Source organism: Protomyctophum parallelum (genome assembly GCF_964188405.1).
Source record: "Protomyctophum parallelum genome assembly, chromosome: 17".
Classification (NCBI taxonomy): domain Eukaryota; kingdom Metazoa; phylum Chordata; class Actinopteri; order Myctophiformes; family Myctophidae; genus Protomyctophum; species Protomyctophum parallelum.
In genome coordinates this window covers 37,989,715-38,004,271 of record NC_139719.1, presented here as the reverse complement: position 1 = coordinate 38,004,271, position 14,557 = coordinate 37,989,715, and the positions used below count along the sequence as shown (strand labels likewise).

General features: G+C 45.7%; 1 protein-coding gene across 1 annotated transcript in view; it reads left to right on the top strand.

The window, feature by feature from the left end:
• The window catches only part of stxbp4 (syntaxin binding protein 4), a gene marked incomplete at both ends in the record, with an annotated part of 114,931 nt that extends 100,695 nt beyond the window's left edge, over positions 1-14,236 (top strand). Inside the window, 3 exons of the mRNA XM_083786757.1 lie at positions 5,220-5,362; positions 13,525-13,582; positions 14,080-14,236. Of these exons, the coding sequence (XP_083642883.1) occupies positions 5,220-5,362; positions 13,525-13,582; positions 14,080-14,236 (358 nt within the window). The remainder of the gene's footprint in view (positions 1-5,219; positions 5,363-13,524; positions 13,583-14,079) is intronic.
• Positions 14,237-14,557: the final 321 nt, after the last annotated feature.

Below are 14,557 nucleotides of genomic sequence, written 5' to 3'. Positions count from 1 at the left end.
TAACCGATCTTGTGAACTTGTAGATCTGCTATTTTCAACATGCAACCAAGTGTAGAATGACATATAATGGATCTCTTGTCCACTAGTCCCTTCCTAACATTTAGTCTAGTTTTTATTTGTTGCCGAAATTGTCAATATATTTAGTCTTAGTTTTAGTCGCTTAAAATTCATTTAGTTTTCGTCAGTGAAAAAAGGTAGTCAACGAACATTTTTCGTCTTAGTTTTAGTCGACAAAATCAACACTTACTGATAACTAGGTAAATGGTGCATTTACAGTATATAGCGCCTTTATCCAAGACGCTTTACATATATAGATTGTGCATCACATTCACCCCTTCACACGCACATTCATGCACCGATAGCGGCGGAAACCATGCAAGGCACCAACCTGCACACCAGGAGCAATTAGAGGTTCAGTGTCTTGCTCAAGGGCACTTTGACACTAACTCTGGGCGAGCCCGGGTTCGAACCCGGGCTCCATCCAGCCACTCTACCCCTGAGCCACTGCCACCCGGTAGTTATAAAATGGATGGGGCTGACCAGGACACGTGATGTTTTTTGGTGTTTGTGTTTTGTGTTGATGAAATGCGACCACCCACCAGATTACACCTGTTATGCACGCATACAGCTATATAGGTCACTTTTACATCCAGATAATACTGACCTTCAACCCACCGGACGTACATTATAAGCCAGTTTTTCCAGGTATTCTATATAGGACCCTGCAGCTGAGTCGAAAGATGCTATTATTATTAAATTACATTTTATAAAATGGTACTTTTCCATTTATTTCATAGATTCATACTTGTGTAGCATTGTGTTGGATTCATCGTTAAAGCAACATTTTAATTACTTTTTTTTTTTTTTTTTTTTTGGTATTCAGACAGCCAGCAATGAGTAAAATGCCCCCCCCCCCCCCCCCTCCCCCCCCAAAGAAATTGTCTCTGACACATCATGGGGCCACAATCTGCATTCAAAGATATTCCATTAGAAGCTTTGTAATTGGTCGAAAATAAAATAAAAAAAAATGTCGAAATGACCATGAATAACCAATCTGGAAGTAGACAGGCAAATTGACTGAAATAACAAAGGAATGTTTCTTACTTAAAAGGGGGAGATGTTGTGTAAAGGGTTAACACTGAAGAGCCAATGAGAACGCTCGATATACAGAACACCAGAGTGTATCATGTCACGTCATTACTATGCTGGCTACTGAAGTAAACTGAACTACCTCACCTTCTGCCTCGTTATTATTAGACTAGGATATGAACTACCTCACCCTCTGCCTCGTTATTATTAGACTAGGCTAATAACATAACAGGTGGCTGTAGATGGTCCATGCCTCACATCCATACAGTAGTGCGGGGAAGCAAACTGCTTTGTACACCAGCACTTTGGTGTGGAGATTGATGTCTACGTTCAAAAACACCCTTCTAGTAGAAATTCTCCTTCTACATCCATTAGCTAATGGATGTAGAAGGAGAATTTCTACTAGAAGGGTGTTTTTGAGAGAATTCGTTCTTTTTGTAATGGACAGCAGCCACTCAAAACTCAGAAATAGCTACAATTGCAATGACACACACACACACACACACACACACACACACACACACACACACACACACACACACACACACACACAGAGAATATGCATATCTTTTCTGTAATCTTCTCTTTATTTTAACCATCCCTTGCACTACATTTTACTAGAGCCTTGGCTTGAAATACAGTACTTTTCTAACAGACAGAGGGAACTGTTAATATTGTGTACCGTCACTTTTAAAGCGTAATGTATACGTCATCGTACGACGGTGTCATGCACCAAAAATAGCCAATATACTGCCTTATGATAGACAGCTCCGTCAGTCAGTCAGACAGACAGACAACAAAGCCCAAACGAATCAATGAATGAAGAAGCCGCTTATATCGCTTTTGCTCCGTGGATGGAACATTTACATCGGATGGCCGCGTGGATAACAGCATGGTTGTGTGCATAATCCTTATGACCAACGTTCGCTTCCATGCTAGCTGCTTCAGCTTAACATGTCATACAGAGCAGGGGCGGATCGGGAGGCCGGCCTGTTCATGACGTCATAATTTTAATAATTAATAATTATATTTAAATAGCTAAAGTAGTATAACATAATGCTTAAAACACCAAAAGGGGTTCCCGCCGCTACCACTATATTCCACAAGGTGGAGCCGTCCATTGTTGCTTTCACTTTCTTAGCATGATAAAAAAAATCACGTTCTGGCACAGCTGGGGGGAGGAGAAATTAATGTAATAATATTGTTTATTTTTGTATTTCTTTTGAACATTTGATCGACACAAATCTGATATGGGGGTCCTTGGCAGGTTGGCACAAGATATTTTAGATTGGAGGGGGGGGGGGGGGGGGGTTCGCTGGACAAATGAATATTCCCCCCCCCCTGAAAAAAGCCGCTAGCTTGTAGATCAGCTATTTTCACTCATTATTTTACAGATGTGTTTGTTAAAATGTATACAGATAATTAAATTATTATTATTTAAAAAAAATGCTTGTAGGAAAAGAAAATGGGATTTTACTTGAGTCAACCCATACATAATGTGTCCGTCAGGTCACTGTTTGGGGAAACAGTGGCTTAGAATAAGCAGACGTGGCAACCTCGCTCCTCTACCTCCTCTCAGTGTGTGGAACATAGCGTATAGTATAGACCCCCATGCACATCACACACGTGTGTGCGCGCGCACACACACACACACACACACACACACACGCACACACACACAGCCGGGATGCAGCGGAGGTGATTGGGTTTGCGGCTGATGATGGCCACATCTCGGCTGTGTGGTGATACGGATTGCTACACACACACACACACACACACACACACACACACACATGCGCACACAGGCATGGAGGGACTGTCTCTGGGAGTCGTGAGCTGATCCAGTGGTTTGGGGTTTTTGGGTCGCGAGTCGGCCTAAATATTTCTATTTCCCTAAATTAAAGTTTTATACTAGTAATTATCTCTATTTCACTATATTAATATTTTACAGTAAATATCTCTATTTCCCTAAATTAATGTTTTATAGCAAATATCTCTATTTCACTATATTAATATTTTACAGTAAATATCTATTTATATATATTATAAATATCTAGTCCTGGCCTGAGGAGCTAGCAGTAAGCTAGCAGTTATTCAGTATGACCTGGAGCAGTCTGGACTCCCACACAACGTCAGGTGGTAACTGCATGGCAGCCATGACTAGCTACAGCAACAACTGAAACAGAATTAATAATGAGAGTTCTCACTGCATGCTGAAGATCTTAGGGTCAACAAGGGATGTCCCAATCGCGTATTTTATTATATATTTTATTTTATTTTATTTTTGCTAGCCTGTTTCATACTTGCTTTATTGTTGTATTGAATGTAGGCGATTTATAATTTGTCTGTCAATGTAATGATGACAAGCACATGTATGTGTGTGTAATACTGTAAATAAATAAACTCCAAATAGACAGGCCCATTTGTACACTCTCAGAGTTACAGACCCATAATGGTCCATTTGGTTCCAAACTATCTATTATTTGGGGACCCCCTGGAACTCCCTCAAGGACCCCTGGGGGTCCCCGGGCCCCACTTTGAGAACCACTGCTGTAGTGTCTCAACAGTCAACACTATTGACTGAGTCAATCCGCTAAATGCGGTGCTATGATGGCTTTGCAAATCCTCTTACCAAGTGGAAATGAATGAAAGGCTTTCTCAGAAACAAAGCATAGGCTATATTAATAATCAGACGATGCATGGAGGGACTGATCGGGCACAGTTTTCTACAACATGGGGGTCCCTCCCTGCCTCGTCTCCCTCTTAGCTAAGGGGTCCTTAATTGGCCTGAAAAGCATTGAAGACCCTGTTATGATTATAGGACAGTATATCTCTCACCTATGGTCATGCAGTGTGGGAAGAATAAGACCGAAAGAATAAGATCGCAAATACAAGCGAAATTAGTTTTCTTCAACGGGTGGCTGGCATCTCCCTTAGAGATAGGGTGAGAAGTTCAGTCACACGAGAGAGACTCGGAGTAGAAGCGCTGCTCCTTTGCCTGGAAAGGAGCCAGCTGAGGTGGTTCGTGCATCATGGTTAGGATGCCTCTCGGGCGCCTCCCTAGGGAGGTCCTCGAGGCACGTCCCACTGGGAGGAGACCCCGGGGCAGACCAAGGCACAGTTGGAGGAAACACATCGACTCACTGGCCTCGGAACGTCTCGGGATCCCCCAGGAGGAAGTTACTAATGTTGCTCTGGAGAGGGAAGTCTGGAACACTCTGGTGGAGCTGTTGCCCCCGCGACCCGACTACGGATAAGTGGTTGAAGATGGATGGATGGATGTACAGTATCTGATTGACCTATAGTAAATGTATTGAGTCACTCTTGCATACTGATACACTAAAGTATAGATGCCCTGGCTGTCAGCCACTTGACGCATGCCTGTATATCTCTCCTATGGTGTACCACATCAATACAGCATGGAATCGTGGACACAATCTTATCCAACGACGCTTGGGTCTGAGAGGCTATGAATGTCATCAAATGGTGCGCTCCTTGGCCCAAATGCGGAATGACTGAGTATTGTGCCTCGACATGGAAGAGGTTGAAACCACTGAGAGAGACTGATGACGTATATGTACACAATGGTAAATGGTGCACTTATACAGTATATAGCGCCTTTATCCCAGGCGCTTTACAGAGATTGTGCATTATATTCACCCATTCACACGCCGATGCCGGAGGAAACCATGCAAGGCACCAATTAACAGCACATCGGGGCTCAGTGTCTTGCTCAAGGACACTTCGACACAGGTTCGAACTGGCAACATTGCGCTTGCCATTCGGTCACTCTACCCCTGAGACACCGCCGCCCAGCACAATGACACAAGTTGCATGTACTGTTCTGATTCTGTCGATTCACCGTGTCTCACATCTTCTGGTCGCATCGCGTGTCCAATACTGGAATATATTATCTGTGTATGTATTAAACTTCAAGACTTGTCATCGTGTGATACTGTCCCCAAATATTTTAAGCCTATAGATTCCAAGCCATCCAGGATAATGGTGAGTCATGATCATAAAACATTTGATTCTGTGAAAAATAATAAATAGTGCATTGAGCGGTATAGACTGACTGCTACCTCTCTCTCTCTCTCTCTCTCTCTCTCTCTCTCTCTCTCCATGCACAGCTGTGCGGGGGACGTGCAGGCGGGCGGGGGTTCGTCGGCGCCAACTGCAGGACGCTGCAGGAGGGGTCCCTGGACCAGCGGCACGCTGGCCCAGGAGGCCAGGGAGCTGGCCAGGACGATCCGCGCCATCCTGGACGCCGACTGTAAGTGCAACCATTCCTTCATCAATTTGTGTTGATTCCGTCGACTATGCAACTGTGACGGACATTTCTTTTGTCGACCACCGTTTTACACCTAGGAAAACTGAACAAAAACGACATGAAAACTAAGCCATGATGACTAAAACTATATGACTAAATACAAATAAAGAACTAGACTAAAGTGATAGCGAGGGCCTGGTGGACAAGAGATCCAGTAAGTAAAAGACAAGTCATTTTATGCTCGGTTGCAAAAGTAGTCCTACAGCAGCAACAAAAAGATTGAAGACAAAAAAAGACGGTTCAGCACAATCCAGCAAGTCAGCAGCTAGGTAGAACTGGTCCTCTGTCTATAAACTCACACATTTATGTTCCTCAGCAATTCATCATATTTTTTGGTTGAGTTTATTTTTATTTCTTTTTGTTATTTCTTTTTCTTTGCCTTCTGACAAGACTTGGTGTATTCTGGGCGACAGAGAGCAGCTGTGACAGATACTGTCAGGGCTTGCGAGGAGGTCGCGGGTATAATTGTTTCATACCGCTTAAGGTCTATTGACTTTGTCAAATCGTGACAGTCTATATCGATCTACAAGCTCACAACGAGAGACAGAGACAGAGAGAGAGAGAAGTAGGTCAATCAAATCCAGGTCTCACAGCTTGTTGAGATGTCAGAGAGATTACGGGCTCCCACTGTGTACACGTGTGTTTGTGTGTGTGTGTGTGTGTGTGTGTGTGTGTGTGTGTGTGTGTGTGTGTGTGTGTGTGTGTGTGTGTGTGCGCGTGCGTGCGTGCGTGCGTATCTCAGTATGCGTGTGCGTGCGTATCTCAGTGTGCGTGTGTGTGTGCGTGCACGTGCTTGTGAACCATACCTTCATTAAGATCACCTGTGTCTCACATTGTTAAGGCTGGTGTTGCCTGGATACGTGGTTCCATACAGCCTGCCTACTTTTTATATAATCACTTACACGCACGCGCACGCACGGACGCATGCACGCACGCACGCACGCACACACACACACACACACACACACACACACACACACACACACACACACACACACACACACACACACACACACACACACACGACCTGCTATTCAACGGAGCAACATGTGATAAGGGTCTCAGCATCCTTAAACCATTTAAACCCTGATGCCGACAATGGCATATAGGCAGACATTATCCCGCCTATTACATGGCACTCAAATGTTTTCAAAAACATTTCTGAGAGCAATGTTTAGCTGTAAATGACATTGTGTGTGCGTGTGTTTGCATGGCTGTCACGTTGGAAACCGCAGTAAATCAAGCGGGGGAGCAGCAGGTGCTTCCGAGGGTTTGATTAGGCATCGGTCTGTTATAGAGCGGAGCGGTCCATTATCCAGAAATAACACACCGCTGAATTCTGCGATTGAACAATCAGAATCGAGCATCCAACCAAGCCATGTAATAATACATGATAACTGTGACTCTTGCTCTGTTTACCAGGACAGGACACAGGTACGTCTCCTAAAGTGAAAGAATGTAAACCGAAAAATAGAACAAGTCCCTCGGGTCACAGGTCTCCACCAGGAGAATATAGGAGTGTTTATGGCAGATAGTGTATACCCGATTTGCGCGATGTGTGTGCAGAGTTTGGCATCGGCCCGGGCCAACTGTGCCGGAGATTAGCTGTACACGGATGGACACACACACACACACACACACACACACACATGCGCCTAGGAGGAGACAATGAGAGAGAGAGAGAGAGAGAGAGAGAGAGAGAGAGAGAGAGAGACAGAGAGAGACAGAGAGAGAGAGAAAGGTGAGAGAGGGAGGGAGATAAAGTTTTGCGGTCCTTGGTTACATCCAGTTTCCAAGGCAACAGGCAGGGGTTAAGACTAAGAGGCGGCCGACAGTTTGGTCTTCTGTGACATTTGTTCTAAACGCTCTCTCTCTCTGTGCGTGAGTGTGCGTGCGTGCGTGCATGCATGCGTGCGCTCGTGTCCATCTGCCTGTACATATGGACAGGCTGTGCCCTAACAGTGGAATTCAGAATGCCTTTCTCGTCTGAAAGTGCTCTTATTCTTTGTGCAGACAGTATGTATTGTACACAGTATAGGCTAGCATATGTATTGTGATAAGTGGAGATGAGAAGCATGCTAATTAGAAGCAGCCTTGTTAGACACACACACACACACACACACACACACACACACACACTTTGCCTATGGTAGTCCATCGTATCCGATGATGACTTCTACTTCTTCTACTGGTGAGTTTTGAGGTGACTGTGAAGTCCGATCCGAGCGCCACATGGTTTATTGCAGTGAGGGCATATGAAGTCAGTGTTAGTTGTGGCCTTGGCTGCAGTGATCATCTTCCTCCCCTGGCGTTTCCTTTCCCTTGCCGTACTCCTCTCTTCTTCAAAACGCTGCAGTCCAGTATGGCAGAGCTGTCGGTCTTTGGAGATGGTCAGTCCAGCAGTCAGCACCTCGCATTGCACGTGCAGATGTGCACGTCCTTGATGTCTTTGTGTCTCACGCTGACAATTTACAATGTAGGCATTTAGCAGACGCTCTTAATCCAGAGTGATTTACAATAAGCAAGAACAAAAAGCACGGCAAAACATCACATACATAAAAAGTAGTTATCATGAAACATGCGTAAGCTAAGAACGTAACAGTGGAGTATCTATATAATGAAACTATACGTATAAACTATACATACTATACTATACAGTACATATATAACTATAAAGTGCTATGACTATACGTAAAAATGCAATTCTAGTGCTGTCTACGTAACATGCTATAAAAGTCTAAAGTATAAAATGCTATCTAAGTCTACATAATGTTCTATCTAAGGGGCTAAGGGTAAGTGCTACGGGAGACAGAGAGATACATGTGGCTGAAATGAAGCGAAAGAATCACTTGCACACACATTCATTGAACCGATGCGGTACATTTGAAGGAAGCTAAATCAAGAAACGGGTGCCTTAACCCATTCCGAACGGGAACCCCTTTTGGTGTGTCAAGGATTATGTTATACTTTAGCTGTTGAAAAATAGCAGACCTTATCGGTGCCGCGCTACGAGCTCGTATAGGTCTGCTATTGTTTTTTTTATCGTGAAAATGTGGCGCAAATCTTGGGGTCCCTGGAACAACATATTTTCAAGATGGGGAGAGGCGGAGAGGCCAGATACAGATAATTCTGGGGGTCCTTGACATGAAATAGTTTGAGAACCATGTGACATAGAAACACATGGTTTTTCAAAAACTGTCGTGATTCAGAAGACATTGTTGTAGAATCTGTCACGGTCAAAATGGGTTAAAAAGACGAGAAGGAAATAGAGAGTGAGCAGGAAATGCAAGCTGGGAGACGGATTAAGACGGCCATAGATAGACCGACGGGGGCTGCTGGGTGCGTGCACACCTCGTGTCACTGACACACACACACACACACACACACTCACGTTTTCACCATGTGCCCCCCACTGTGCATTATACTCTTGTTTGTGTGTGTGTGTGTGTGTGTGTGTGTGTGTGTGTGTGTGTGTGTGTGTGTGTGTGTGTGTGTGTGTGTGTGTGTGTGTGTGTGTGTGTGTGTGTGTGTGTGTTTGTCTCCTCCATTATAGGCAGTCGGTCTATTTGGAGGAGAAGGTGCTTTCTGTACCCATGATTTACTTTCGGTGTTGGTAATATTAAGACAGACTGAAGAGTGACCAATGTTGGCTGTGAATAAGTTCTTATATTCTGTACGTGTATACTGTAGGGCTTGTTTGGACCCATAAGCACTGAGACACATGAGGTTTCGAGGTGCGTGGGAAATCAAAAGCAACTGAACATATCTGTGCCCTTGATAATGAATTTTATAAATGTGGACTCAAATAAATACATTGAAGTGTGTGTGTGTGTGTGTGTGTGTGTGTGTGTGTGTGTGTGTGTGTGTGTGCGTGTGTGTGTGTGTGCGTGTTCTCACACAACGCCCAATTCTGCTATACTTGTGGGGACAGTCGGCCCTCACAAGTCTAGTAATACAAGCACAGTCCCAACACACACACACACACACACACACACACACACACACACACACACACACACACACACACGTGAGTCAGCAGTGTTTTGGTGCAGCGGGGCGATCAGCTGTGCACTAAAGCGCGCTGTCAGTCAGCCACGTGCCGGTCAATGGACCGGAGACAGACACACGCACAAACACACACACACACACACACACACACACACACACACACACACACACACACACACACGCACACACACGCACACACACACACACACACACACGCACGCACGCACGCACACACACACACACACACACACACGCACACGCACACACTGTCTGTAGGGACAGAACAGGACACGCTGTATGTATAATGTTGTTGTGGTTAGTAGACTTGGAAACATATGCATATACGTAGGCATTGCACGCACGCACACACGTGTGCCCACACACACACACACACACACACACACACACACACACACACACACACACACACACACACACACACACACACACACACACACACACACACACACACACACAGACGTATAGGTGCTGCAGTGTTCTCAGATATCCCCGTAGTACAGTACATGCTGTGAAAACATCACATGGCACCAAAACTAAACGTGTTTTCGTCCTAATTAAAGACGAGGTGCGATTCCACTGTTTCCACCTGCCGTGCGAGCGCATCGCTGTCCTTAGTTTTTTTCCCTGCGTGAACCTCAAGTTTAGCGGGCATATATACAGTTAATGTATATACGGTAATATACAGGTGTGATGGTACAATTCGGGACTTTATACTGGGGTTTGTTGGAAAGTTTAACGGGAGTTTCCATGTAATATATACACAGCGGACTGACCTCATGCTTCTTTCTATGCATGAGGAGTCCCAAGCTGCTTCTTTTCACCTGAAAGGGGAGAGTTTCCCGGGCCGGACGTATAGCGAGTGGAAGGAACAAGTTATTCCGACCAGTTCCTTTCCCCTCCATCAGGCGCCCCGGCTGGCCGGGGGGAGGCAGTTTAGAGACCAGGATTACTGCATGTTTATTGTGAGGGTACCTACCCTATAGGGCACACGGGGAGAACAGGCAGAACGCATGAAAGAACACATTGTTATGTCAGTGGCTCTTTAGTGTCATGTAATATATATTTTTTAAAGATCTGAATCCCAAGTGTGGAAACATGAGGTGTATTTCCCATTGCACTGCGAATCATATACTGTACTAAGGCTATACGTGATTAACCCCTTCCTTCAATGACCATAGCAGACCATCAAGCTCGCTCCGCTATATGTTCCGCGTAAGCTTTCCCCACAATACGGATGCTGGGGTTTGAAGGGCAATTCCGGACGAGCCATTTTCTTACCTTAATCTGATATTGTTATACATCCTATATATAGAACGAGTATACAGGTGACATGTGCGTGCGTGCATGCGTGCATGCGTGCGTGCGTGCGTGTGCTTGTGCGCGTGCGCATGCGCGTGTGTTCAGACAGCGGGTGTATCAGTGCAGACATGGTCACAGACAGACAGACAGACAGACAGACAGACAGACAGACAGACAGACAGACAGACAGACAGACAGACAGACAGACAGACAGACAGACAGACAGACAGACAGACAGACAGCGAGGCCTCTGTCTGCTCGCCTCCGGGGAAGGGCAGGAACAACATGTGATGGCATTGTCCCTTGCATTGTACATATTACACATACATACACACACATACTGTACACACACACACACACACGCACACAATCTCAGATGTCCAGTGTCACGCTCGCACAGATAATCTGTGCTATCTCACAGGAGCAGAGTCGCACATCACGGCCACGCTGAACGCAATATAATGGATTGATTGATTGTTTCTTTATTTAAGTGTCACGCTTCCGAAGAAGCCCAGCCCATATGGACTTACAGGACACCTTTTTACAGTGTACAGTGTGTACATATTGGTATAAGTGGCCAGTCAAAGCGCAGAGCTCTTGTTGTTGGCCCATTACTCCAATCACTTTTTGCTCACACTATAGGCTGTGTGTTTGCATTGTGTACACTAACCCGACACCACCCCGCGGCCCCTCGTCGGCAGGCCGGGCCAGGCCAGGCCAGGGGGCCCCCAGGGGGCCCGTCGCCTGTCAAACAACACTCAGATTGACGAGGTTTTGAAACCCGGCCTGGTCGTCGGAAATGTAATCGTACGCAGACACACGCACGCACGCACGCACGCACGCACGCACGCGCACGCACGCACGCACGCACATAGCATAATCGTCTCGGTCGGCGTGGAAACCTCATTATGTAAAGAGAATAAATAATAATAATAAACTTCCTTTTCAGGGATTCAAATGGAAAATGATAGCAAAAGTGCCTTTGCGTGCCGCGTTTCGAGCTCGCGGATCGTGCGCCTTTTTTCATGCTTTTGAGTGACGCCGTGGCGTGATCAGGTATAGGGGGCGCGTTAATGTACAAAAACAACAAACAAAAAGTTAAAAATATGGATTTCTCTGTGTAGACACAGCATGGTATAGTGTACAGTCAGCGAGGGGGATACAAAGGAGACCTCTCCGTGTCATATCGCGTGTCTTTGTTACCGATGGTGGTGAGAAAGCCATTGTCCGTGCTTGTGTGTTACGTGTATACTGTACTTAACATTGGGGAGGGGGGGAGGGGGGGGGGGGGGGGCGTGTTGTTGTGATGAAGGTGCAAAGAGAGGGTTGTTATAATCTGATCGCCCATGGCTGTGTACTCGTACGTGAATACACAATGCACTTGATAATGTATTGTGTACTGCCTGAACTGTAGCATATAGTTTATAGTTAGGCTACGGGAGACAACTCAGACAGCAAGGTCAGCTTGCTGCAGTTAGCGGTTGTTATATTTCCTGTGTGTGTGTGTGTGTGTGTGTGTGTGTGTGTGCGTGATACTGCCTCGCGTCTCGTTATTGTTCTCCCGGGGCCCGCCGCCGGATTGTCACACACTATACCTGTCTGTCAGAACCAGACGAGGGTTCCAGTACTTAAGAGTTTACAACAAGGGTCTCCATATCCTTCCCGTATGCAGAGTGGAATGGCACCAGAGGGAGGGATTTAAACAGGAAGCCCTGCCCTCCACGAGTGTGGGTTTTTTTCCACGGACCGTCGACTTGTCATGCCATGCGACGGCTGGGAAGGAAGTGCTTCGATTTTGTAGTTCATCCAAGTTTCGTGAAACAGGCCCCATGTCTCCTGGGCTTACCCTCCCAAAACGCCCCGTGGGAAGCCACCTGAAACTCCTGTGCTTTTGTTCGCCCCAAAACGAGGTTAAGAGAGCCTGTCAAAGCGCCCAGCCAGGACGGTACAGTCAGTACAGTTCAGCTACGACTGAGTTACAAGTGGAAAAGTACTGTACGGCGCAGAGAACAGGATATAGGGCCATTTACAGTATACGTCCGGGCGTGGCCGATGCGAGGAACACTGTGGCCTACCATGGGAACATGCGATATCAGTGGAAAAATGATACAAGGGAAGCGATGGTCTGAGATCCCATGGCCTAATTAGCAGGTCCCGCCCGCCCACTCGCCCGCCCCGGCAGAGGGAGAGAGAGGAGTAAGGAATGGAAAGTTGGAGGTCACGGTAGACGGGATCTAAGCCCGTTCGCAAACTATACAGGACGATTCACCGCAATGTTCCACATTGGTCAATTAAGGATGTCACACATGGCTGCCTTTAGTTGATTTAATTATATACTGTACAACTGTCTCTTCTCTTCTCTTCTCTTCTCTTCTCTTCTCTTCTCTTCTCTTCTCTTCTCTTCTCTTCTCTTCTCTTCTCTTCTCTTCTCTTCTCTTCTCTTCTCTTCTCTTCTCTTCTCTTCTCTTCTCTTTTAATACCTTGCTAGTTTTTGGATGGCTTAGGATGGAAGACGGGGTTAAACAACATTTAAAATGTTCCTCCCCTCGTGTAAATAATAGCGATTCGAATATTTTTAACATGTATTAATGTGTCAATATTGTAATATCGTATGGTAATATTGCTGTGTTGAGTAATTGAATGCAGCCACAGCGGAAACAAGTCCCCAGGACATATTTTTGTGTCGTCCTTTTAGCCCAAGTGTTTACATTTTTGACTACTCAGGTATTCAATCAATCATTGAACTCTAACATGCTTTCCTTCTCTCCTCTCCTCAGGTCTACCTTATGGTTGGGAAGAGGCCTACACAACCGAAGGAGCAAAGTACTACATCAAGTAATTGCAAAAGAATTACAATAATAAAAATAAACACAAAAGACATATGTTCAAACTACAAAGCCCCTGACTTTAAAGGGCCATATATGAGCACTATAACTAAGTCTCAGTCTAAGGAGTTTTACTTATTTTTCTATACGGTGAGCGAGTCTTTTCATGTCCATAAGTTTCCCTTATGTTTTTGAGACCACCGCTACCATAGTCAAGTTTGGAAAAAAAGGACGAAGAAAGGCGCAACAGTTTTCTCAGTGCTTCACTATAACTGTATAAAATATATAAAATAACGATTTTTAAAATATTTATTGAAAGAATGTTTATGGCAGTTCACAGGAACCAGGGACGTGCATAATGAAAGGGGGCTCTAGCCCCTGCCGTTTTGACCGTCGGAAAATTCATGTGTTTTCTCTCTCTCTCTCTCTCTCTCTCTCTCTGTCTCTCTCTCTCTCTCTCTCTCTCTCTCTCTCTCTGTCTCTCTCTCTCCGCTTGCGGCTACGTAGTCACGTGACCCAGACCACGTCGTGGAGCCGCCCCGTGGGCGGCAGAGCGTCGACGGGTGGTCCAATGGAGACGGAGATAGGCGGAGTCGAGGAGGAGAGGAGGGCGGAGCCGCCGCCGCTGGAGAGACGACACCCGTCAGTGGAGACCGAGATGTAGCCGATTATTGGCGGGATGGACGGCGGCCATGACGCCTCGCAGCTCAGCCCAATTAACCTGTCGCAGTCCCGCCCCCCCTCGAGAGACCCGGAAAATAATTCCCCGTTCATTTTCCTCATAGTCTTTTCAAAAATAATTTATTTAAAGACGTTTAACGCCGTGGACAAAGCCAACTGGAGTCGTGACAAATCATGACAACAAACACAATGTTTTGGGCCGAACAAATAATTAGAAAGAAGAAAAAAACGGCAGGCTATGACACTTTTTTGTTGTTGTTTTCATTCTTTGTAATTATTTGTTTGGTCCAAAATATTGTGTTTG